The sequence below is a fragment of the Vulpes lagopus genome, chromosome 23, assembly GCF_018345385.1.
Source record: "Vulpes lagopus strain Blue_001 chromosome 23, ASM1834538v1, whole genome shotgun sequence".
Taxonomy (NCBI): Eukaryota; Metazoa; Chordata; class Mammalia; order Carnivora; family Canidae; genus Vulpes; species Vulpes lagopus.
Window position 1 is genome coordinate 62,832,989 of NC_054846.1, and position 22,818 is coordinate 62,855,806.

Genomic DNA, 22,818 nt, shown 5'->3' on the forward strand with positions numbered 1-22,818 from the left:
TGTGTCTCATGAATAAATAAATAAATAAATAAATAAATAAATAAATAAATAAATAAATAAATACATAAATAAATACATAAATAAATACATAAATAAATACATAAATAAATACATAAATAAAATCTTAAAAAAAAAAAAGGAAACAATGGGCTGCCATGGTGCAGGTCTTCCAAGGAGTGTCTGCCAAGCCATTGCAGCAGGACACCTGTGGCCCACTGGGAGGCCCCATGCCTGCCCCACGCCTGTTCCCGCGTCAGGGATCCTGACTGTTCCAGCTCCTGGCTCTACCACCCTGGGTGCATAATCTCTCAGAGCCTCAGTTTCTGCAGCTCTGAGGGGGGGCCTGCCCCCCACGGAGGGTGGTGGGGACTGAAGGAGTGAATGTAGGTAGAACACTGCCAGCCGTAGACCCAAGGGAAGCGCTCGGTCGGTGGCTGCTGAGTGTTGATGTAGGAAGCTCACGACCTCCCAGTTTGCTGCCAAGTCTTGTCCCAAATCACGGTAGAAAGAAGAGGGACAAGTGAGAGATACATGGGCACCCAGAACACGATGGATTTTTGAAGAACAGGTGGGGACAAAGAGCAATGAATGGTGCCCGTTGGAACGCACCCCCTTGGGTGTTCAGCGATGCTCAAAGGCCCAAGTCACTGCCAGTCCCTGCACCACTTCTTCAGGAGCCCCTGGGGGTAGCAACTAATAAAGGAAAGAAGTTGGGGTGGGGACCACTCTGGGGTGCCATTTGGGGTCCAAAGAAGATGCAGAAGAAACACCCTGAAATTTGCTTTCTCCGATGACTGTTTCCAGCCCAGACTGAGCAACGGAAACGTGATGGAATCCGCGGGATGGGCGCCCAGTTGGGAGTTGAATAGCTGTTCAATATCTACATTCTGATCTTTTCCTTCTCAATATTCTTTCCATGGCTTTTCTGGATTCGCTCCCTCAAAAGGCACTCACTGCTTTTCGTTCGGAACCACTGCCTTCCCGTAATTCGCCAAAATGACAAACACAGAGGGAAAGGGGAGAGGCCATCTCTCGGGGTTCTGCAGCCCCTTTGGGAAAACGAGGAGCTGTTCCATGCAAACCTGCAAAGAGGGTGCGTTGGGGAGTCAAACAAAGGGGGGCACTGTTCAGAAAGGGGGGGGGATGGCCTGTAAATGCCACCAGAGCAAAACTGGAAGAGTCCGTGTTGCCCGGGCTGCTGCTGGCATTGCTGTAAACAAGTTGAAGGCAAGGTTCTTGCCAAGAGAGCTCATGTCTACACTGTGTTAAGCAGTCTCCCCACGAATCGAGTCGGCTTCCTGCAAGGCCTGAAGGAAAACTCTCAGAAGAAGGCTGTTCAACCAATGCCAGCCTCTCCACGCAGGGAAGCACACCTGTGAGAGCCACTGCAAAGGAGCCCGAGTTCGTGGAGTAACAGGTGCAAAGAAAAGGAAGGAGGCGGAGGAGGGCAGTGAAGGTACTTTTTGTGGTGTCACAGTGACGGATGTACGTCATTCTATGGTTGTCCAAACCCACAGAATATTCCACACCAAGGACAAACCCTAAGATAAGCTATGACTTTAACTTCGGGTGGCCAGGGGATGGGGTCACTGGGTGACAGGCACTGAGGGGGGATCGTGATGGGATGGGCACTGGGTGTTCCACTGTATGCTGGCAAATTGAATTTAAATTTTAAAAAATAATAATTTTTAAAAACTTTAACTTTGGGTGCTTATGATGTGTCATTATGAGTTCATCCTTGGTTTAAAAAAAAAAACTGTGCCCCAGTGTGAGTGGTATTGGTAACGGGAGGGACAGAGGTACGTGGGGAACCTCTCAGTTTTGTCGTGAACCTACAACTGCTCTTTAAAAAGCATCTGTGCGTTTTTAAAGACCTCTGGGATCTTTTTTAGAAAGGCATTTATTTAAAAAAAAAAAAGGCATTTATTGAGCACATTCTTTCTGCCAGCAGTGGGTTAGGCACTGTGCCAGCACATGGGAGGTACAAAAACGAATCGAAAACAGTCCCTGACTTTGAATCACCGTTGCTTATGGTTTCATGATTTGCGCCAAATGTGAGGCTCCGCAGAGGCGCTGGTGAATTCCTCAGAGCAATCCTATGAGAAGGGTACTCTCCTAATCCCCACTTTACAGATCAGGAAACTGAGGCAGCGAGGCGTTAGGAAGCCTGTTGGTGATGTCACAGTCGGTAAGGAGTGGAGCCAGGACTTGGACCCAGGCAAACCGGCAGCACAGCCCATCTGCCCCGCTGAATGACCCCAGGAGAGCTCAGCTGGGGAATAAGGTTGGGGGAAGTGGACATACACCTGGGTAATATGTGGAGACCAGGGCCCCTAATATGTCCTCATAAGCCAGAGTTGTCCTTTAAAAAAAAGAAAAAAACTTGGTGACCCTAATCTAGAGAATGTCACCTACATCATTCATATTTACTTTTTTTTTTTTTAAGTTTTAATTTATTTTTTCATGGGACACACAGAAAGAGGCAGAGACACAGGTAGAGGGAGAAGCAGGCTCCATGCAGGGAGCCCGACACAGGACTCAATCCCAGGACCCCAGGGTCAGGCCCTGGGCCAAAGGCGGCACTCAACCGCTGAGCCACCCAGGTGCCCCTCATGTCACCCATTTATTCAAGAAATATTCAGTAAGCATGTGCAACGTGTCAGGTACGTGCCCGTCGGAGGCCTGAGCAAACCACACAGGGCTCCCACCTCGCGATGGAGAAGACACACCCAGGTGGGCTTGCAAAGGCACCGAGTGCCATGAGGACGCACAGAGGCTTGGGACCACCTTCAGGGAGACCAGCCTCCTCGGAGAATAGGGACAAGTGTGCCAGGAGGAGGCGCATAGTAGCCAAGAGTTATGCTCAGTCGCGAGTGGGGTGTTCCAAGCAGAGGAGAGAACATAAGATAAGGTCGTGATGTGAGAGACTGTCTGGAGTGTCGAGCTCCTGGGAGAAAGCCAGTACAGCTAGTGTAGAAGGAGAGAGCAGAGACGGGCTTGGTGGAGCTGGAGAGGCAGACGGCGGCCAGATTTTTCTGGATCCTTCATCCTGAAGCAATGGGGGAGCCACAGAACTAGTGGGGCCTTTTAATCGGGGCAAGGCAAACTGCTATCACAAGTCAGCCCCAGGGGCGCCCGGGTGGCTCAGTGGTTGAACATCTGCCCTCGGCCCAGGGCGTGATCCCAGGGCCCCAGGATCGAGTCCCACATCGGGCTCCCTGCATGGAGTCTGCTTCTCCCTCTGCCTGTGTTTCTGCCTCTTTCTCTCTGTGTCTCTCGTTTTTTTTTTTTTTTTAAGGTTTATTTATTCATGAGAGAATATATGACAAAATATATGACAGGAGTTTCTCACTCACACCACAGGCCAAGGCTAGATTCATTCCTAGTTGGTAGACTGCTGTATCCGTTACCTGTCATCGCCATGTGGCGAAACAAACAGCCACAGACCCTCAGTGCCACACACACACAACAGTAAACGCTTATGGCCCCGACATCTGGAGTCTGATGGGCCTAGATCGCTCTGCTCATCTCGCTGGGCTCATCCCCACGTCAGGCATTGCTGGTGGAAGGCTGGCCTAGACTGGCCTTGGCTGAGCAACCGGGGGACGAGGCTCAGTCCATGCGAGCAGAGGCTGGGCTGTGCTGCCGGCAGCCTGGGCCCAGGTCCCAGCTCTCCTCCTCACTGACTGCGACGCCCCCAACCAGCTTCCCAGGCTCGTCTCTTCCCCTGTAGCAACTAGGCAGGAGTGTTCATGTGCAGATGGCACAGGTGCAAGCAAACACACGGAAGCCTGCGCGATTTCATGAGGCTGGGGCTCGGATCGTTGCCTCATTTGCCTGATTCCACCGATGTGAGCAAAATACTCCACCTTCACGGGAGAAACTGTGCGTTCACATCACAGTAAGACAGACGCGCAGAGGAGCGAGAAGAGGAACTCTCTGATGCACTCTACGACGGCCCATCCCGATCGTGTCCGTTGAAGGACCCTGGCCCTTTCCGTATTGTGACTCTGCCGTCTTCCAGAGCCTTGTCATCATCGGCAACTGGTCAGTGAGAAGAGGAAAATGGGGATGGGGATGGGAGGCCTGCTGCCTTGAACAACAAGCGGCCCCTATCACTTCCTCACACATCCCAGTGATGAGGGCTGGTTCTGTGACCAAGCCTAGCTGCATGTCCCCAGCTCGACAGGTGCTCTCCCGCCGTGGCTGTGTAGTCCGGGAGGGGAGAGGGAATGGCAGCAGACAACCAGCCGTCTCTGACCCAGCAAGTGACTCACTGTCATGCTACCCTAAATCCCTACGGGAATGGGAATGGGAGTAACAACGTCCTGTATCCTCGCACTGTCCCAGGTAGAGGTGAAGACAAACCCTCATCATCAAGCCAGATGTTTCAGGGGGCTCAGGGAGCAGTGTACAGACCAGGGCTCAGCCGGGCCTAGACGCTAGTCTCTGCAGACCTTAATGCAGCCTACAGAGAGCTAGGGACCAGACAGGGGACATCGTCCCTGGGCTACCCTCCTGAAGTTCATCCAAGCCGCCGGTGGGGCTTCTGGGAGGGGATCCCCCTCCCTCCACACAGATGTCTTCCCTGACAAAGAGGATGCCACGTGACTGCTTGGGACACCCAGCCACCATCCAGCGCGACAGGCTCAAGCACAGGGCTGGAAGGAATCCCAGCACCCCCTGCCTGCCCCCTCTCCGAACCATGGCCCAGGAACACGCGCCTCTAGAAAGCAGTGGGTCGGCTCATCAAGCCTCTCTCCAGAAAGCCGAGACATGCCTCGAATGCCAATGATCCCCCACACCCGAGAGGAGGGGAACGCAATTACAGCAAATTCTGCTTACAGCTCAGATTCAATATTTGGAAGGGATGATCGTGAAATAAGAGATTGCCTGATTTCTCTCCCAAGCCCGTGAATGGTTCATTAGCTCCTATTTGACATTTGATGGTTGAGTCTGATTGGCTTTATTGTGGAGTTGGACTTCAAGAAGTCCCCAAGACAGAGCAATCAAGTTTCACAATGATCCCCAACTGCAAATTTTGAAACATAGATGGCAGCTGTGCCTTGGACATCGATCCCATGAATGCTGCGGGGACTTTGCATCCCGTCCCCACTTAATGAGACGCCGTCCTGCTTGCCAAAGCTGGGCCCTGACTCAGCACTTAGGATTTCCTCCACACTTCAGCCCAGGGACCGCAAACAAAGAACCCCTAGACTCGGGCATCAGGAGGGACCAGTGCGTCCCAGCCTAGGCCACCTAGGCACGGGCGTCTGAGGAATGTGAAACCGAGCCTGTGGCCCCGGAGGGGACGCCGTCTAACTGGGGAGATGGGTTCCTTGCACTAAGAACAGGATCATAAAGGCAGCAGACGCTCAGCTCCACAGTGGGGGCACAGGGGCTGCAGGGCAGGACAGGGGCAGGACAGGAGGGTAGGGGGGCCGTGGTCTGGGCTGGTGCCCTGGCAGGTGGGACAGGGCAGGGGGTACCCCAGGCATGAGATGCAAGCAAGGGGTTGGGGGAGCCTGACAGTTCCCCGACTCCACTTCCATGCTGGAGGCAGGGGTGCCTCCTCGGGGCTCCTGCCCCTGCTCCCTGATTCTGATGCGTGGCCTTGTCCCCCTCTGTCCTGATGGACTGGGCGCCCTTTGCAGGCAGGGACTGTCTCACGCATTTCCAGACCCTGGCTGGTGCCTATTCAGTGTTCGTGGGTGTCCCGTGTCTGGTCCCTATCTCCCTGTCGACTGCAGAGCGGTGCCCAACCGCATTGTACGCCCACCCCGGGTGTGACTGTTACGTTGCCGGTGGTGTCATTACGTCCACCAACATCCAGGTCTCTTCAAACTGACCAGAATTCCAAGAGTCCGGGGACTTCTGCAGCGAGGCAGTGCTCACAGGGGGCGTGAGAGGTCGCCTTCCTCCCTCGATGGCTCCCTTTAAGCCCTAGGAGGGACAGAGAGCAGGAGGGGGACACTCACACAGACACAAAAATACACACATGCACATGCGCCTGTGCACCACTCGCACATGCCAGCTCACCCTCCCGTCGTGTGCACATGCCTACACATGCTCGTACACACACACTCATATACACCCATGCTCTCACCTCTAAAGATACAGACACATGAAGCACCCACATACCAACACACTATTCTCATATATGCAAGCGCACACATGCTCACATCACTCTCACCCACGCACGCAGATGCACACAAACCCACTCACATGTATGCACACAGACATGTTCCCATACACATGCTTACAGGCATGTGGGTGTGTGCACACATGCTCACACACACACACACACACACACACCCCTTGCCATGCCTGCCTTTGACCTCAGGGGAAGCAAGTCAGAAATGCCAGCAGAAGTCAGGGTCGCAGGCACACACCATCTCCTCCTCCCAGAGCAGCTCTGGTCTCTGGAAGCCTACACATGTCCTCCTCTGTTTCTCCTGCCGCCTCAGCTGCCCCTTGGCTGCCCCCAAGACCTGATTTCAGTGCCAGGCCCCCCCACCCCCATGGCATGAACTTCCCCTTCTTCTCCTCCCCATTTAAACCTTCTCATTCACTTCAGCATCCACTATCTGGAGAGCACAGGCCCTGGGCATCAGCCAGCTAGCAGGAACTTTTCCGGAACAACCTCACACATTTTTCCCTTCTGGCACCTCCCAGGAGTATCACCAATGGTGACCCTCATGATCACGCTGGTGGGACCACCTCCCACCCAGGCGTAGACGTGGAGACAGAGGCTCCGGACTGTGGCTCAAATCAGGGACAGTAAATGAGCTCATCCACAACTCTTCAAGAACTGCCTCAGAAGGATGGAGTCTGAAGATCAAGGGCAATTTGGCTTTCTCTGCCTGCAGTGTCAGCTGCCCAACACCAGGGGGCAACCCTGATCCGCTTATTTGTGTTTAAACACTTCTTCCTCAAGCTGGAGAGAATATGAATAAACCAGAAAGGGGGTGGAGGGAATAGAGGAGATATGAGGAGGGGGAGGGGGATGTGAGGCTGTGTGGGTGTCTGTGCGTAGGTGGGGTGGGGGAGTGGTGTGAGTGCGTGTGGGTGTGTGGGAGTGTGGGTATGTATGTGTGGGTGTGTGCATGGGTGTGGGTAGGTGGGAGGCCCTGGGGTGGGGCAGTGGGTGTGTGGGGGAGTGTGGGCCTGTATGTCTGGGTGTGGGAGGGCGGGGGCGTGTATGTGGGGAGCCAGGGGCAGGGGGTTATGTGGGTGGAGGCTGGGCGTGGAGAGCACCATCAGTAGGATATGGCTAGGCTGGGAGGAGCCAAAGGGGAAGACAGAGATTGAATGAGATTCAGTGTGGTTGCTAATAATGCGGTACATATGTGGTTCTAAGTTTCCTGTTGGCCATAGCACACACAGAACCACCACCCAGGTCACCCACTTCTCCAGAGACAGGCCAAAATTTCATTTGGGGGGCTGCTGGAAATCTACCACACCTTCGGGATCAACTCTGCCCATGCGTTGGACCCAATATGCTGATCCTTCTTTAAATTTGTCATCTTTCAGGGAGCCCGGGTGGCTCAGTGGTTTAAGCACCACCTTTGGCCCAGGGTGTGACCCTGGAGACCCGGGATCGACTCCGGCATCAGGCTCCCTGCATGGGGCCTGCTTCTCCCTCTGCCTGTGTCCCTGCTTCTCTGTGTGTCTCTCATGAATAAATAAATAAAATCTTTAAAAATAAATAATAAATTTGTCCTCTTTCCATTTTAGCCTTTAACTTTAAAGTGATAGCTAAAAACGCTAGCTCTAGAGCCATAGCACACCCCACCAGGTCCACTCCCTGTCCTCCTTTCCCCATCCCACTCTGCTCAGCTTTACATCTGCTCCTTTCCCAGAATAGATCTTCTCAAGGTCACCAGCCACTTCCACGTTGCCAAACCCAGGAGCAGTTCTTGTCTTCATCTTACCAGAGCTAACTACAGCCTTTGACCCAGAGAATCACGCGCTGGTTCCTGAAACTTCCTTCATTTGGCTTTGAAGACACAACACTCAGACTGGTCTCTAGGACTGCTCCTTCTCCGTCTGCTTTGCTGGCTCCTGGCTCTGTGCCTTACCTCCCAATGTTGCAGTGCCCTATTACGGTCCTGTCGTGGGACCTCTCCTCTTTCCCAGACGCTCCCTCAATCCAGGGTCAGAACTCACTGTATCATATACTCCTTGATGACAACAAGATATATGTCTGTGGCCCTCATCTTTACAGATGTCAAACAGGCATCTCAACACGTCCAATCAGAGCTCCTGATACCCTCACTAGACCTGCTCACTTCTGTTCCCCATCTCGATGGCAGCACCACTTGACTTGGGACAAACTTAGAGTTGTTTTTGACTCCTCTCTTCATTCACCCCTGACATCGAAGGTAACAGAAAATAATCCTGTGGTTCCAACCTCAAAGAATGTCTAGATCCAACACCTGCTCACATCTTAATCCCAACTCCTCGTCCAAGCAACCAGCATGGCTCGGTGTGCAGTGACTTTGTCCATTGTGTTGGTTGCTGTATCTCTTGTGCCTAGAATGGCGCTTGTCACATGGTAGGCCATCAGTAAGTATTTGTTGATTAAGTTTTTTTTTAAAGATTTTATTTATTTATTCATGAGAGACACAGAGAAAGAGAGAGGCAGAGACACAGGCAGAGGGAGAAGCAGGCTCCATGCAGGGAGCCACATGTGGGACTCGATCCTGGGTCTCCAGGATCACGCCCTGGGCCGAAGGCGGCGCTAAACCGCTGAGCCACTGGGGCTGCCCTATTTGTTGATTAAGTTATTGGATGCCTTAGAGTTTGCTATGCCCTGAAGACACAGAAATGATCTTGTTTCCTGATAAACCAATGATTTCACAATGATGAGAATAATAATAACATTATTATAACATTATTATTATTATTAAATATATTATAATAATAACAATTCAGCATTTTCTGAATACACAGCATGGGCCAGGCCCCTTACATGTGTCAGGAAGGTGCTAGATGCGAGGAATGAGAGAAGTAGGAAACTGTCCAAGGCCAAACATCTAGTGGTTCCTGGAGTAGGTACTTCAAACCCGTTCATTTATTCAACTCATCAGCTCTTGGTTGGGCACCAGCTATTTGGCAGATATTGTTTTGGGAGAAGAAGATAGACAAATTCCTTACTCTAACAGAGCTTATAATCTAGTAGGGAGGGAACACAAGAGACAAAATGGACATGTAGGACCAGTGCTACAAGAAAGCAAGGAAACAAGGGGTGATGGGGGAAGCTCTCTGAGGTAGGATGGCCAGGAAAGAGATCTTTGGCGGGATCCCTGGGTGGCTCAGTGGTTTAGCACCTGCCTTCAGCCCAGGGCGTGATCCTGGAGACCTGGGATTGAGTCCCACGTTGGGCTCCCTGCATGGAGCCTGCTTCTTGCTCTGCCTGTGTCTCTGCCTCTCTCTCTCTCTCTCTCTGGGTCTCTCATGAATAGATAAATAAAATTTTTTTTTAAAAAAAGAAAGAGCTCTTTGGGAAAATGGCATTTGAGCAGATACCTGGAATGAAGTGACAGATGAGCCATACAAATATGTGGGAAAAGAGCAAAGACCTCAAAATAAGCAACCTTTGGCATGTTTGGGTGGCAGCAAGGAAGCTAGTGTGGCCAGAACCCAGAAAGTAAAGGGCAGACTCTTTGGAGATTAGGTCAAAATCTTTGGAGGGGTGCCAAAGGGACCTTGGAGGACAGTGGAAGCCTTTGGCTTTACCCTGAGTAAAGTGGGAAGCTGTTAGCAGACTAGAGCAGAGGAAGGACATAGTCTGGTTTAGGCTGTGATAGGATCACTCTGGCTGCTGTGTGGAGAAGGGCCTGGACAGGGGACAAGAGTGGACACAGAGAGATGAGGCTCAAAGTTTCTCTTGGCCAGGCAATGGCGCCCCGTTGTTTGGTCTGGATGTTGCCGTGAAGGTAGCTTTTCCGATATGATTGACATTTACAATCAGCAGACTTTGGGTGAATCATGGGGATGGGCTTCATCCAGTTGGGTGAGGCCTTAAGAGCAAAGACTGAGGTTTCCCAAGAAGAGAGAAATCTGCCCAAAGATTGCAACATAGAGACCCTGTCTGCGTTTGCCACCTGCTGGCCTGTCCTTACCGGTCTCCGACTCAAGATTCCAACATCAACATCTGAAGTTCCAGACCAGCAGTCTGCAGTCTGCCCCACAGACTTCAGGCTTGCCAGCCCCACAATTAAATAAGCCAGTTTATTAAAATAAATCTAGATAGACAGGCATAGATTAGATGATTAATAGCTAGATGATAGGCAGGTAGGTAGAAAGAAGGAAGAAAGGAAGGATGAGATATGAATCATATATACATAAAATAGGATAGGATATATATATATATATATATGTATTCGATGTTGGTTCTGTTTCTCTGGAAAATCCTGACTAATATGCTATTGTAATAATTTGTGAGACTAATGATTAGTGATGAGAACTTGGACCTATAGGTAGCAGTGAAAATGATGAGTCATGGTTAGAGTCTAGAAATATTTTTAAGGTAGAGCCAATTGGATTTGCTGATGAATTGAATTTGGCAAATTAAAAAAAAAAAAAAAAAGGCATCAAGGTTGACTCTCGGATTTTTGGCCTGAGCTACTGGGTGACTGGTAGTACCATCAACTGTAATGGGAGATACTGAGCTGGTGAATGAAGGAGTCTGGACCTGAGGAGACAGGTCAGGTTAAGGGGAGAATCGAGAACCAGTGGGCACTGAAGTCCCTGAGATGAGATAAGATCTCTGGTGACCAGACCCGGGACTGAGCCCTGGAGGCCCTGGAGCATTCTGAAGTCTAGAGTTCAAAGAGGGAAGGAACAACCAACAAAGGAGCCTCAGGAGATGAGCCAATGAGGTCGGGGAGCATGCGTCCCAGAAGGCAAGTGGAGAAGATGCTTTGTTCCCAGAGAGACAGAGTGGTCGGCTGTGACAAATACTGCTAGGAAGGTGGTCCATTTAGGGGCAGGGAGGGTCACAGGTTCTGGGACACCAGCGGTGCCGGGGGAACCCAGTTTGGAGAGAGGAGCGCCCGAACACACACACACAGGTGAACTGTCACTCTGCCGTGGCGTTTGAAGCTTCTACACAGAGACCAGAGTCACTTCCCATGTCCCTGAAGAAGGAAGTGCCCTGAGAAATGTCAGGGGACCCCAGCTGAACGGGGTGGCAGCGCGGGTTTACGTCTGTGCCAGTTAGTTTTGATGGATGGTGGGTCATTCAGAGAGTGATTGGGAGGAGCTGGGCTGAAATATGAATTTGAGTCATGTTAGACAGATAGGGAAGTCACAACTTGTTCCCAGGAAAAGAGTAACACATGGCTTCCTGGCTGGAAGAGCTGGAAGGGCCTCCAGATTTGTTCCTCGCCCTTCCTGTGGGGCGAGTGGGGCTGAGCTCGCTCTGGTTGAAAGCGAGGATTTGGGAGCCAAAGATCAGAACTGATCCAGCTGTGGGTTCAGAGATGGGGCCTGTCACGGAGGAGAGGCAGAGGCACCACCACTGACTACGTGGCCGCCGTGGACCAGACGCCAGCTGGAAAGGGGTCAGCTTGGGGCCAGGGAGAGTCACAGATGCCCCTGGGATGGGACTGGCCAGTCTCTCCTCACAACAGCCACTATGACAGTGTTCATTATTTCCTCTACTTACTGATGAAACAGAAGCTCAGAGAAGCTGAGTAAGGAACCCAAAGTCACATGGTTGAGAAGCGCTGAGATCTTCTTGCCTCCAGGGCCCATGTTCCTTTTTCTAGAACCCAGTCAGCTGAGCAGATGCAAGAATTCCAGAGATAAATCCTGCTGCCCCCTTGTATGCACATAGCACTTGACCTTTTCAGGCCTTGGGTTTCTCATCCGGAAAATGGGAGACAATATAGGGTTAGATGGAATGACGCACACAAACCAGCCCTGAGCCTGGCTCTTGGTGAATGTTCCCAAAATGAAAGCTATTATTGTTACTGATGAGTATTTTCAGTTTACAAGTGAAAAACCCATGTAAGAGTCCATTTGGTTCCTTCACATCCTAAAGAGTAAAGGCTGAAATCTGGACCCCCAGCAAGACACAGGAGAGGCCAGAGCTCACCCAAGCCCTTTTCCATCCCAACCTAAGATACGGAAAAGGGGGAGATGGGCATGTCAGGCCGCTGGAATGCCCCAGCAAAAGCATGGGCAAAGAGGGCATCAGGGCGTGTGACAACATCACGTTTTAGCGACAAATTGGAGACTGAGCCTTAAATAGTGGGCCCAGCTGAGCCACCTGGGCTTCAATCCGATGTCACACAGTAGGCCCCCTGTCCGGCAGAGGTGAGCCCGGGCTCCAGCTCTGTTTACAGCTGCCTGGTGGCAGTGGTGAAACGCCCTTGTGGACTCTGCCCTCTTCTCTCCAACTAACTGACGCTCGGCCCCAAGGGGTAGAGGGGTTAAGGAGTGGCGGGAGCTCCTATTACCCAGGAACTAAAGTGGGCCCGGCCCCACCATCCCCACAGTGACCTCATTATGGGAGATGCTGTCATTGTGCCCATTTGATGGAAGAGCAAAACAGGCTCCATGAGAGTTGGTGTGACTTGTCCAAACTCACACAGCCGCGGTGGGACCAGGATTTGAGCCTCGGCCCATCTGTCCCCAAGGCTGGCATGCTTTCCTCTTCCTCCAAGCCGATAGCCTGCTGGGTTAGGTGACTGGCAGGTGAGATGGGGCAAACACGGCCTGAGGGTACCCAAGCACCATTTGGAAGTGGCAGAGAGGCAGGCTGAAGGCCTGGGTAGGTCCCCGTCAGAGGGATGAGCCTTAAACTGGGAGGCGGGGGAGGAGACACAAGGGTCCAGAGACACAGAGAGCCCTGAGGTCAGCCCTGTGTCTGCCCACCATGCCCCGGACCAGCCTGTATGTCTACATCCTTCAGCCAGAGAAAGGACAGGGGCTGGCCTGAGTGAAACAGGGGCCAACACTTGGGTCCCTGCACTGCCACCGACTAGCCTGGTGACCGGGGCCAAGTTTCTTCACTTCTTGAGCCTCATTTTCCCTGTCTGAATGGTCTCTCCATCATCCCACTTGAATGGGTGTATTATGGAGCTAAAGGCAGTGGCATGTCCAATGCCCTCCCACAGAGCACCCCCGACAGGTGTCTGCCACACAGTGTCCCATCCCTAGGTGTGCTGGGCCTCGCTGCCCTTATCACCCCCAGCCCCTTTCCTGGGAATGGGCTCCTGGCTTGTCAGAGAGACAGTCAGCTATCAACCCCACCCCAGCTGGCCAGTTAATGAGTGACCAGGGCACTGGAGCCCGGCCTATAAAGAGCTCCTCACCAGGAAGGCAGAAGGGAGCCCGTGGACGGTGGCTGTGGGATACAGACAGAGCAAGATGCGCAGCAGGATGGTGTCAGGGCTCCTGTCCCGGGTGGCTGTGGTCCACCTGCTGCTGCTGCTGCTGCTGCTGCTGCTGCTGCTGCAGGACACACAGTCAGTCTACATTCAGGTGAGTCCCTCTGGCCACTGAGCCCTTTGCCTGAAGTGAGAGGCTGGGGTAGAGAGGGGATGCTAGGAAATTCATGGGCTACGGGGGAGCAAGGGCCCAGGTCTCACCCCAACACTGAATCACCCCAGGGACCAAGACAGCGGGTGGGTGGGGGCGGCCAGAGTGCCGATGATGATGACGATGGTGATGATAGTGATAATAAACCACCGCTAGTCAGCATTGCTCTCTCAGAAGGCAGGTCCTGGTCAGAGGTCAGAAGGTGGAACAAGATGCCGTCCCTGCCCTTGAGGAGCCCGAAGGAGAGGGGTCTCCCCACAGCTCTCTATATTCACCCCATGTACGGGTGGATGGGGGATAGTCACCAGAAAGTTTCCCTGGCGGGTAACCGAGCTGACATTGCAGGATGAGCAGGAGAGCCAGCCTCCGAGGACGTGGGCTGCTCCAGGCAGAGGGCACAGCGTGTACCGAGGCTCCTTCCAAGACGATGTGAAGCTGGAAGGAGTCACGGAAGCAGGGCCTGCCTGCAGGGTGGCAGGATGCCCCTGGGCAGCGAGGATGGGGAAGTCTGTGGCCCTGGGTGTCCATCCCATTCCTGACTCTGGGTGAAGCCTCCCTGCGGGGGGTGGAGGAGAGTCAGCTTCCCCTGCAGCCCCGGCCTGGGAACCGGCCAGCTTGGGGTTGGGCATTTTGCCATGTCAGTTCAGGGGGGATCACCCAGTTACTGAGTGTAGACTGACTGTGTGCCCTGTAGCAGCAGCAGCAAGAGGACCACAGCCATCCCGGGCAGGAGCCCTGGCACCCAGTTACCAAGTGGCGATCACCCAGTGTGGCCTGGGTGCCAGGTGCTAGGGAGGCGTCATTTGTCAGATGAGACTCAGAGTGTGGGATATACAGGTGCCAGCTGGGAAGAGCTGGGATGTGAACGGGGGTTCCACGGGTCTCCAAAGCCCATACCTTGACCCACTCTCCGCAGCGTCGCTGCGACCTCGTTTACAGGCGGGGGCCTGTGGTGCGCTGGGGTGTGAGGTGCCAGGCACCACCTCCCACCTCCCAGCTGTCCTTTGAGTGTGGCCTGGACCCTCCGTAAGAACAGGGAAGGCTCTGTGGGGTGTGCGGCGTCCTGGCCCGGGTCTGGATGCCATCTCATCTCCTCCCCCCTCCGGCCCCCTAGCACCAAGGCTTCCAGGTCCAGCTGGAATCAGTGAAGAGGCTGAGTGACCTGCAGGGGACGTGGGTGCCCAGCCCCCGCCTCCAGACCCAGAACCTCGTGCCCCCTGAGTGTCACCACCCGGCCCTGCCAACGGACCTCCAGCCCATCTGCACGACCAGGGAAGCTGCCAGCATCTTCAAGGCCTTGAGTGAGTATCCCCACCCCTACCAGCGTCCTGGCCCTCGCTCTCTGTCCTCCCCATACTCCAGCTCATGCTCTCTAGTAAGCCCCCAGGGGACAGGAGGGTCACGAAGCTCAGCCCCTGACCTGCCCTGTTTGGGCACCGCACCCTACCCCAGCCCCCAGCGCCCCAGACCCTTGGTGGTCCTGGTGGACTTCCCAGATGGGAGGGAAGGGGACTCCCGGCAACTGACCTGTAAGCAGGGACTGCACTACAGTGGGGGGCAGGGGGGCACAGAGTCTGGGAGGCTCCCAAGAGGAGGTGACATCTGAGCTGAAACATGAGGGAGGGAGCAGAGCTGGCCAGTGAATGTGGCCACTGACTGAGCACCCCCAGGTGCCTCCCCTCCTCACCACCAGTCAGCTGATACCGTCCATAGAACCCACGGGAAAACTCGGGCCTGCCCGCCCCGGAGGAAGGAGAGCCCCCCCACCCCCAGGAAGGAGAGGCCCGGCCCCCCAGGAAGGAGAGGCCTGGGACCTGAACCCCTGCCTGTTGAGAAGACGCCTCCCCTCAGGCCCCCCTTCCTGACGGCTCCTCTCTCCCGCCCAGAGGCCATCGCCAGCGACGACTGTGAGCTGTGCGTAAACGTTGCCTGCACCGGCTGCCTCTGAGGGGGCCGCTACCCCGAGCACCCCACGCCCCCAGGGCTCCCGGGGTCATCGTCACCCAGCCGAGGCCCGAGCTGTGGGATGCGGAGCCCTGGGACACGTGGCTGGAGGGGCGTCTGGCCCCTGAGGAGGCCCTGCTGCCCAATAAAGATCCCCCACCTACCTACGCCCCGAGTCTGGCATCCGTTTGTCCGCCCGGCGGCCGTGGGCACAGCTGCCTGGGAGGCCCAGGTGCCTGGGAGAAAGGTTGATTCCCTGAGGCTGCCGGGAGTTTCCCAGGCTATTTCCTAGAGGAGGGGGGAGCTGGGCATGGAATGAGCCCCCCCAAATCCCAGGGTGCAGGGAGGGCGGGGAGCTGCCCCGGGGGTGGGGCCGCGGGGCTGGGTGGGTGCAGGGAAGAACCGGCCGCGCCCTCTCCCCGGGGTGGGTGCCTGCTGCCTCTGCCCTGGGGCTCCCAGGGGCCTCGGCCTTCACCCTTTACCTTCATCAGCTCCCCTTTCTCAGGCCCCCCAGGACTGTCTGTCCAGCTCCAGATGGGAGCCCCCGCCCCCCAATCTGGAGGCCCCGGGCATCATAATAGAGCCCACATCTAGGGAGCATTGGCTACAGCTGAGGCACTGTTCTAAACTCACAGAGTCCTGGAAACAGGCTGGTGAAGTGGGACTAGTAACTAGTTACATTAGAAGTGTTGCTAATAGGGCAGCCTCGGGGGGCTCAGCAGCTTAGCACGGCCTTCAGCCCACGGCCTGATCCTGGAGTCCCGGGATCGAGTCCCACGTCAGGCTCCCTGCATGGGGCCTGCTTCTCCCTCTGCCTGTGTCTCTGCCTCTCTCTCTCTCTTCTCTGTGTATTCTCATGAATAAGTAAATAAAATCTTTAAAAAAGAAGTGTTGCTAATAACCACTCCACAAACAAACAAGGAGACCCAGGGAGAGCGAGAGGACGGACTAGACCGGGACCACCGGCTCAGCCACAGCAGGCTTCCTCCCAGGCAGGGCCCCCCATGCTCCGAACACCAGCCCCATGGAGGACACCTAGCAGAGGGGGCTCCGGGTTCTCAAAGCTGCGGCCAGCTTCTGGGCCTGTCCACGGGGTGGGCTCGTCCACAGCCCCTGTCCCGGACGGCCAGAGAGGAGAGCCAGGCGCAAAGGGGCTGCGCTCCCCGAACTCAGCTCACCAGGGCCAAGGCCACAGTGAACCACCCCCCACCCCAGGCCAGCTGCCCCCCTACAACTGCCCAGCTCTGCTGGTGAGCCCTGCAGCCTCCCCCTCCCGCAGGCCACAAGCCCCGGAGCTCTAGCTCCTTCCTCTCCCTCACCCCACAGGCAAGGCTGGTTGAGGCCTTTGCAGTTCCTCCTGCGTCTCTCAGGCCCAACATGCCGGAGAAAGACCGCAGCGCTGCTCTGATGGGGGCCCCTTACCCTTCTGTGGCTCCCCAGTGCCCCTCTCTCAAGTCTAAACTGAGCCCACGCACCATTGAGCCCAGGCTCTCACTGACCCCTTCAGCTGCGCCGGGTCCCCACCTGCCTGGGGAGGAGGCAGTGAAGGGAACTGCCTCTGACGAGCACCTGCTCCGTGCCAGGCTCAGGGTGAGCAGGGGCACAGGACCTGTAAGAGCAGCACCAGCAGAGCGCCCACTACGGGGCCCCAGGAGCTTCTCCTGTGTTACCTTGGCTCAATCCTGCAAAGTGGGGATTCTTGTCATCCCTGTTTTACAGACAAGGAGGCTGAGGACTGGCTGCAGCCGGTGACAGGCTGTGCAGAGCCAGGATCCACACCCAGACTCCAGCCCCAGAGTGCAAGCAGTAAAGGACCCTGCCCCACCTGCATCTCCCCAAACCCCCTGCAGCCCAGGGCACTGCTGGGCTCTGTCAGGATCCCCATTGTCAGATGAAACCAAGTGGCACAGAGGGCTTCACAACTTGTGAGTGACATGGCCATGTCCAAACCCAGCCCTGTGTGCCTCCTGGGACTACCCCATCCAGACCAGACCCCCCAGGGCCTCGGGCCTTCCGGCCTCTGTGTCTGCACCTACTCCACCTTCCAGAACACCCTTTGCCTCCTGCCCTCCAGACTGGCTTGTGATGTCCATGCCAGGCCCACAGCAGTGGTGCAAAGGCCCGCCGACCCTCCCACCTGCAAAGCCTCCCTGACCTGACCCTAAAGAGCCTCATCTGGCACTTCCCTGCCACCCAACTCCCTGAGAAATGCCTCTTTCCCGGTCCCCCTAACTTTGCTCACAGGCAGGCCTCTTAACAGCCTCAGCTTGAGCCTGGTTCCCAGCTTTTTTTTTTTTTTTTTTTTTTTTTTAATTTTTATTTATTTATGATAGTCACAGAGAGAGGGAGAGAGAGAGGCAGAGACATAGGCAGAGGAAGAAGCAGGCTCCATGCACTGGGAGCCCGACCTGGGATTCGATCCTGGGTCTCCAGGATCGCGCCCTGGGCCAAAGGCAGGCACTAAACCGCTGCACCACCCAGGGATCCCAGGTTCCCAGCTTTTTTTTGTTTGTTTTTACCATTTATTGAACTCCATTCAGCCCCGGCCTGACCTGAGCCCGCAAAGCATCCCCGATCGCGGGTTACCCCACCCCTCCGCGGGGCAGGTGCTATTGCACTCCCGAGTTTAGTGGGGGGAGGGGGGGAGACTGAGGCACAGAGAGGGCAAGCGGCTTTCCCAGCACCGCACGGGATGCGGGAGCGCCGAGGCTGGCCTGCGGAGCTGCGGCTTTCCCCGCGTGGGTGAGAGCCTCCCGCACCCACGGGCGCCGAGCGTTTCCCCACGACAGACTTGCCCAGGCCCCGAAGCCCCCGTAGGGCAGAGGGCAGAGGCCTGCGGGGCCACGGCCGGTCAGGGTGCCCTCCCAGCACCCCGGACAGGGCGGGAGCGGAAGACCCCTCCTGGGAGGGGAGGGGCATGTGATGAGGCCAAGGGAGCCCAGCCTTGGGGCCTCGGGAGGGGCTGACCTGCTGACCTGGGGGGGGGGGGGGGCGCGGGCAACCCCGGGACATGCAAAAGTGAAGCCGAGGCTGCAGGCTGGGGGCCTCTGGGCCTGCGCGGGGTGGCAGCCCCCTCCCGGGGCGGGGTGCAGGGGCCTCCCAGGGCAGGACAGGCACCCACCACGCCGGCGCCCAGCCCACCGGCGGAGGAGGAAGGAAGCGACACCAGGAGGACTCTGGGAACTGGTTTATTGGCGGCGGGTTGGAGGGATCCTCGGGGGGCACCGGCAGCTCCTCGGATGGGCCAGGGCCCGGGGTCCCCAGGGCGCTCCCCCGGGCCCTGTGCTCCGAGCCGGCCGTCCTAGCACCCGGCGCAGGCGGCGAAGGCACAGATCTCGCACGACCTCGGGTCCTGGGCGATGGACGCTGCGCAGGAGACACGCGGCGCCGAGGGGGTCAGAGCCCCGCTCCCCCCGCGCCGGGGCCTGGACGGCCGCCCCCGGGACCCCGGGAGGACCCAGGCCCGCCCCCTCCCGCCCCGGAGCGCTGAGGCCGCGCAGTGCCGGCCAATCACCGGGCGCAGCGAGGAGCGCAAAAGTAAGCTCCGCCAATCACAACCCGGGACGGACTCCGGCAGGTCCGTCGGGCCCGCCAATCAGAGCACGCCTCCCCTCAGGGCGGCCAATCAGGGAGCTCCGCCCGGGGCTCACCCAGCCTGCCGAGGATCTCCCGGGCGTTGGGCTCCTTGCAGAGCGGCCTGAGTTCTTCGGGAAACTTCAGGTGGCTGCAGGCTCTGGGGAGCGCGGGGCCGCCACGCTTCCTGCTGCTCCGCATGCTGCGCTCCTGGAGCTCCCCGAGGGCCTTGAGCTTCTTCACTGACTCCAGAGGGAAGGAGAAGTCTCCGTCCTGAGAGACACGCGTCGGCGCGTGGGGCCGGCTGCAGCCTGCCCGACGCCCAACACCCAGGCCGCTGCTCTGGCCGAGAGCGGGGCTGGGGAGTAAGGGCTAGAATGGGTTCTAGCTCCTTCACTTCCCAGCCGTGTGCGGAGGGAGGGCCTTCTCCGAGGCTTTTTCCTCCTCCGAAAAATGGGACTGAGCATCCCCGTTTTCCCAGGGTGACCATCAGGCTTCACGTGAGCAGCCTGGCTCCTGGCAGCCGCTCAAGAAATTGGCTAATCACCGCCCCCCCCCCCCGCCCCCCGCTTCTTTCCTAAATGGTTATTTCTCCTCTCTCCTCCAAGTGTGAAAGGGGAAAGGGGTGTGGACGGGACAGGTTCCTGAGAAAGAGCCACACTTGAGACATACCCTCTGCTCCATCCCCAAGGGGACAGGCCCTGGGCCTGGGCGCAGAGAGCCAGCAGGGCCCGGGGAGGGACAGAGGATGTACCTGCACGGTGACTCCCTCTGCCAGGACAGCCCAGGCCCCAAGGAGGCACAGTGCAGAGAGCAGGAAGGCGTTCATGGCAGCAGTGGCCAAGAGGGAGGAGCAGTTGGTTCTGGATGCCAGAGGGAAACAGTGGGGCTTTTAACAAGGGCTGGGTTACTGAGTAACCTGGGAGCCTCGTCAGCACCTCATCGGCTTGATCAGATAAGGCTAAGACAGCCTTGCAGATAAGAGATCAGTCCCTGAGGCCGACAGAGTCCCAGCCCTGCCCTGGGCTCCCACTTTTCCCCACAGCCAGGCGAGGTCCCGCACTCGTTCACCAAGCACACACACTCACTGACCCCTGCTCCCGGGGTCCAGGCCCCGCACTGGGGTAGGCCTGCACTGGGGTGGGCCTGCAGCCCCAGGCCAGCCCTTAAGGAGGGAGACGGGTCCACACAGTGGCGATGCAGGGTGATCAGGTGAGAGGGGGTGGTGGTGGGTGCGGGAGCCGCCTCATCCAGCCCAGGGCTTGGGGAGTTCAGGATGATTTCCCAAAGGAGGTTGTGTCAGCACTGAGTTCTGGAGAGTGGGTGGCATTTTCTTAAAAAAGGGGTGGGGGATAGGCCATTTCTTGCAGAGGATGCTCCACGTAGGACACCCAGGAGGGAAACAGGTCTGGAATATTCAGGAAAATGTGAGTAGTTCAGCCTTGGGAGGAGAGGGGGTTACAAGAGGGTTTCACATGATGAGAGATGAGCTGTAGGCCAAGGTAGGTACCAGGTTGGGCCACTATGACTTCGAGGAAGGGCTCAGCTCTGCTGTCCCATGGGCCTGGGTTCAAGTCCTACCTGCTGCATGATTTTTTTTAGATTTTATTTATTTAGGGATGCCTGGGTGGCTCAGCGGTTGGGTGGCTGCCTTCGGCTCAGGTCATGATCCCAGAATCCAGGATCGAGTTCCGCATGAGACTCCTGCAAACAGCCTTCGGGACTCGATCCCGGGACTCTAGGATCACACCCGGAGCCAAAGGCAGATGCTCAACCACTGAGCCACCTAGGCGTCCCCCGCAGCATGATTTTTGCACTTGGGCAAATTGTTTCTCCTCTCTGAGCTCCAGCACCCCTTGGGGGTATTAGTCAATTATTATTAGTCAATAATACTAATAACACCTACCTTGTGGCCTTATTCTGAAGATCAGATGATGTAAAAATGCTTCACTCAGTCCCTGGCACACAGAAAGCACTCAGTAAACGGTCATCCCGTTATTATTATTTTTATCACTAGCAGCAGCAGCTCCTGGCTGATGACCACCTGCCCATCTGAGCCACAGCCTGTCCTCATCCTGTGCTGACCCTGCCTGCCCGTCAGCCTCAGATTGTCCTAGAAAGAACTCCTCCCCTCTCCCTCCCGATACCCTTGCCCCTGCTCCCCTAACCTCCTCTGTTTCTGTCTTCCGACTACCCGTCCCATGTGTGCTCCCCCTTCTGCTCCCCTTCTTCCCCTACGAGAGCAGCGTAATCCCCCAACCCTGACCTTTCTTACCAGGCTCACCTCGCCCACCCTTCCTGAACATGCTTCCCTGCCTTTGAACGGGCGGTCTTATCTGCCTGGAAGGCCTTTCCACCCTCGTCACTAGGTGAACTCCTACTCAAACTTTAAGGCCCAGGCCAAATAACCCCCACTGCATGCCCAGCTAAATAACATCTCTTCGTTCCTGAAGAACCAGATACATTCCCCCACTGGGGATCTTATTGCGTAGGATTACCCGGCTGTGTATTTCTGCCCCTCTAGACTCTGACCCTTGGGCTCAGTGTGTGTTCCTTGTGTTCTGTTGTGAGCAAGGTCCCCAGGATACCTGAAGAAGGAGGAAAGCCCTGGGAGCTCCAGTGTCCTGATGGGCAAACAAACCAGGCCAGAAGCCTGGCCAGCTTGAAGGAGGGGGACAGGGCAGGGTGGAGGGAGTCAGTACTGAAGAAGGGGCTGGAGGAGCAGAGGCTGATAAATGGGGTCGCGTCCAAGGGAGGGGCAGGAAACACCTGCTCTATCTGCCCTCCTAGGCCAGTGCTCAGAGCGAGGGGGCACTTCCCTCCCGTGTGTGTGTGTGTGTGTGTGTGTGTGTGTGTGTGTGTGTGCGCGCGCGCACGCACGCGCACGCGCATGCACCCTGAAGTGGGGGGCGGGGGTGCAGCCACGTGGTGGCCTCTGCTAGCCGAGCACTGGGTGGGGGCACGTAGCAGGGGAGGGGGAATGGCATGGGCTCTGTTAGGGTTATGGATGGGGCCCAGTGGAAGGTGAGACTAGACACTGGCACAAGGTTGGAGTTTGCTGTCATTGGGGTGGACGTGAACCCTATGTAGAGATCTGGGGGATAGCCGAGGTTGGCCCTGGGACTGAGCTGGGGTGGCTGGAGTCCAGCCAGGTTAGGGTGAGAGCTGGGGAGGGTCAGTCTGAGGTCCTGGGCTGGGGTTGGGGCTCGGCCAGGGAAACATGGAAGAGCAGTTAGTGGGAGGCTTTCAAATCAGAACTCCAAGTGGGGTTTGAGTCCAGGGCAGAGGAGCCGAGGGCCGGTGGGTGTCGGGGTTCGCTTTGGAATTGGGGAGCTGCTGGGGTTGGGTTGATGTCGGGATTGCAGGCGCTGTGGAGGCTGGTCAGGGTCAGGTTTGGGATCAGGGTTGGGTGGGTGTGGGGCTCAGGCGAACTGAAACATAACTGACATTAAGGATGGGGCTTGGGAGCTGCTGTGGGCTGGAAGGGGCCTGCCAGGGCTTCCAGTCCCTCCCCTCCCTGGCTACAGAGGGGCTGAGGGGGCTTGGGCTCCTAAGGCCTGCCCCCGCAGCCCCCGAGCCAGGCCTACCTGGAGCCAGGCCTACCTGGAGCCGGAGCCTGGGGGAGGGGTTGGGGAGTGACGTGGTTCACGCTGTGGGAAAGAGGAAACGGCTCCTAGGACTCGCACCTTTGGGCCCTGCCCTACTAACTCCACCTCCGACGTCGGCCTGGGAAATGGGAACCATCTC

General features: G+C 56.4%; 2 protein-coding genes across 2 annotated transcripts; one reads left to right on the top strand and one right to left on the bottom strand.

The window, feature by feature from the left end:
• Positions 1-13,346: 13,346 nt before the first annotated feature.
• On the top strand, positions 13,347-15,665 carry GUCA2B (guanylate cyclase activator 2B). The gene is made up of 3 exons (XM_041738886.1): positions 13,347-13,497; positions 14,669-14,855; positions 15,441-15,665. The coding sequence occupies exons 1-3, from the start codon at positions 13,384-13,386 to the stop codon at positions 15,500-15,502; spliced, it is 363 nt and encodes a 120-aa protein (XP_041594820.1). The 5' UTR covers positions 13,347-13,383; the 3' UTR covers positions 15,503-15,665.
• A 3,005-nt stretch (positions 15,666-18,670) lies between these two features.
• Positions 18,671-19,964, bottom strand: GUCA2A (guanylate cyclase activator 2A). The gene is made up of 3 exons (XM_041738967.1): positions 19,826-19,964; positions 19,149-19,344; positions 18,671-18,864 (listed from the first exon to the last, which is right to left on the bottom strand). The coding sequence occupies exons 1-3, from the start codon at positions 19,898-19,900 to the stop codon at positions 18,800-18,802; spliced, it is 336 nt and encodes a 111-aa protein (XP_041594901.1). The 5' UTR covers positions 19,901-19,964; the 3' UTR covers positions 18,671-18,799.
• Positions 19,965-22,818: the final 2,854 nt, after the last annotated feature.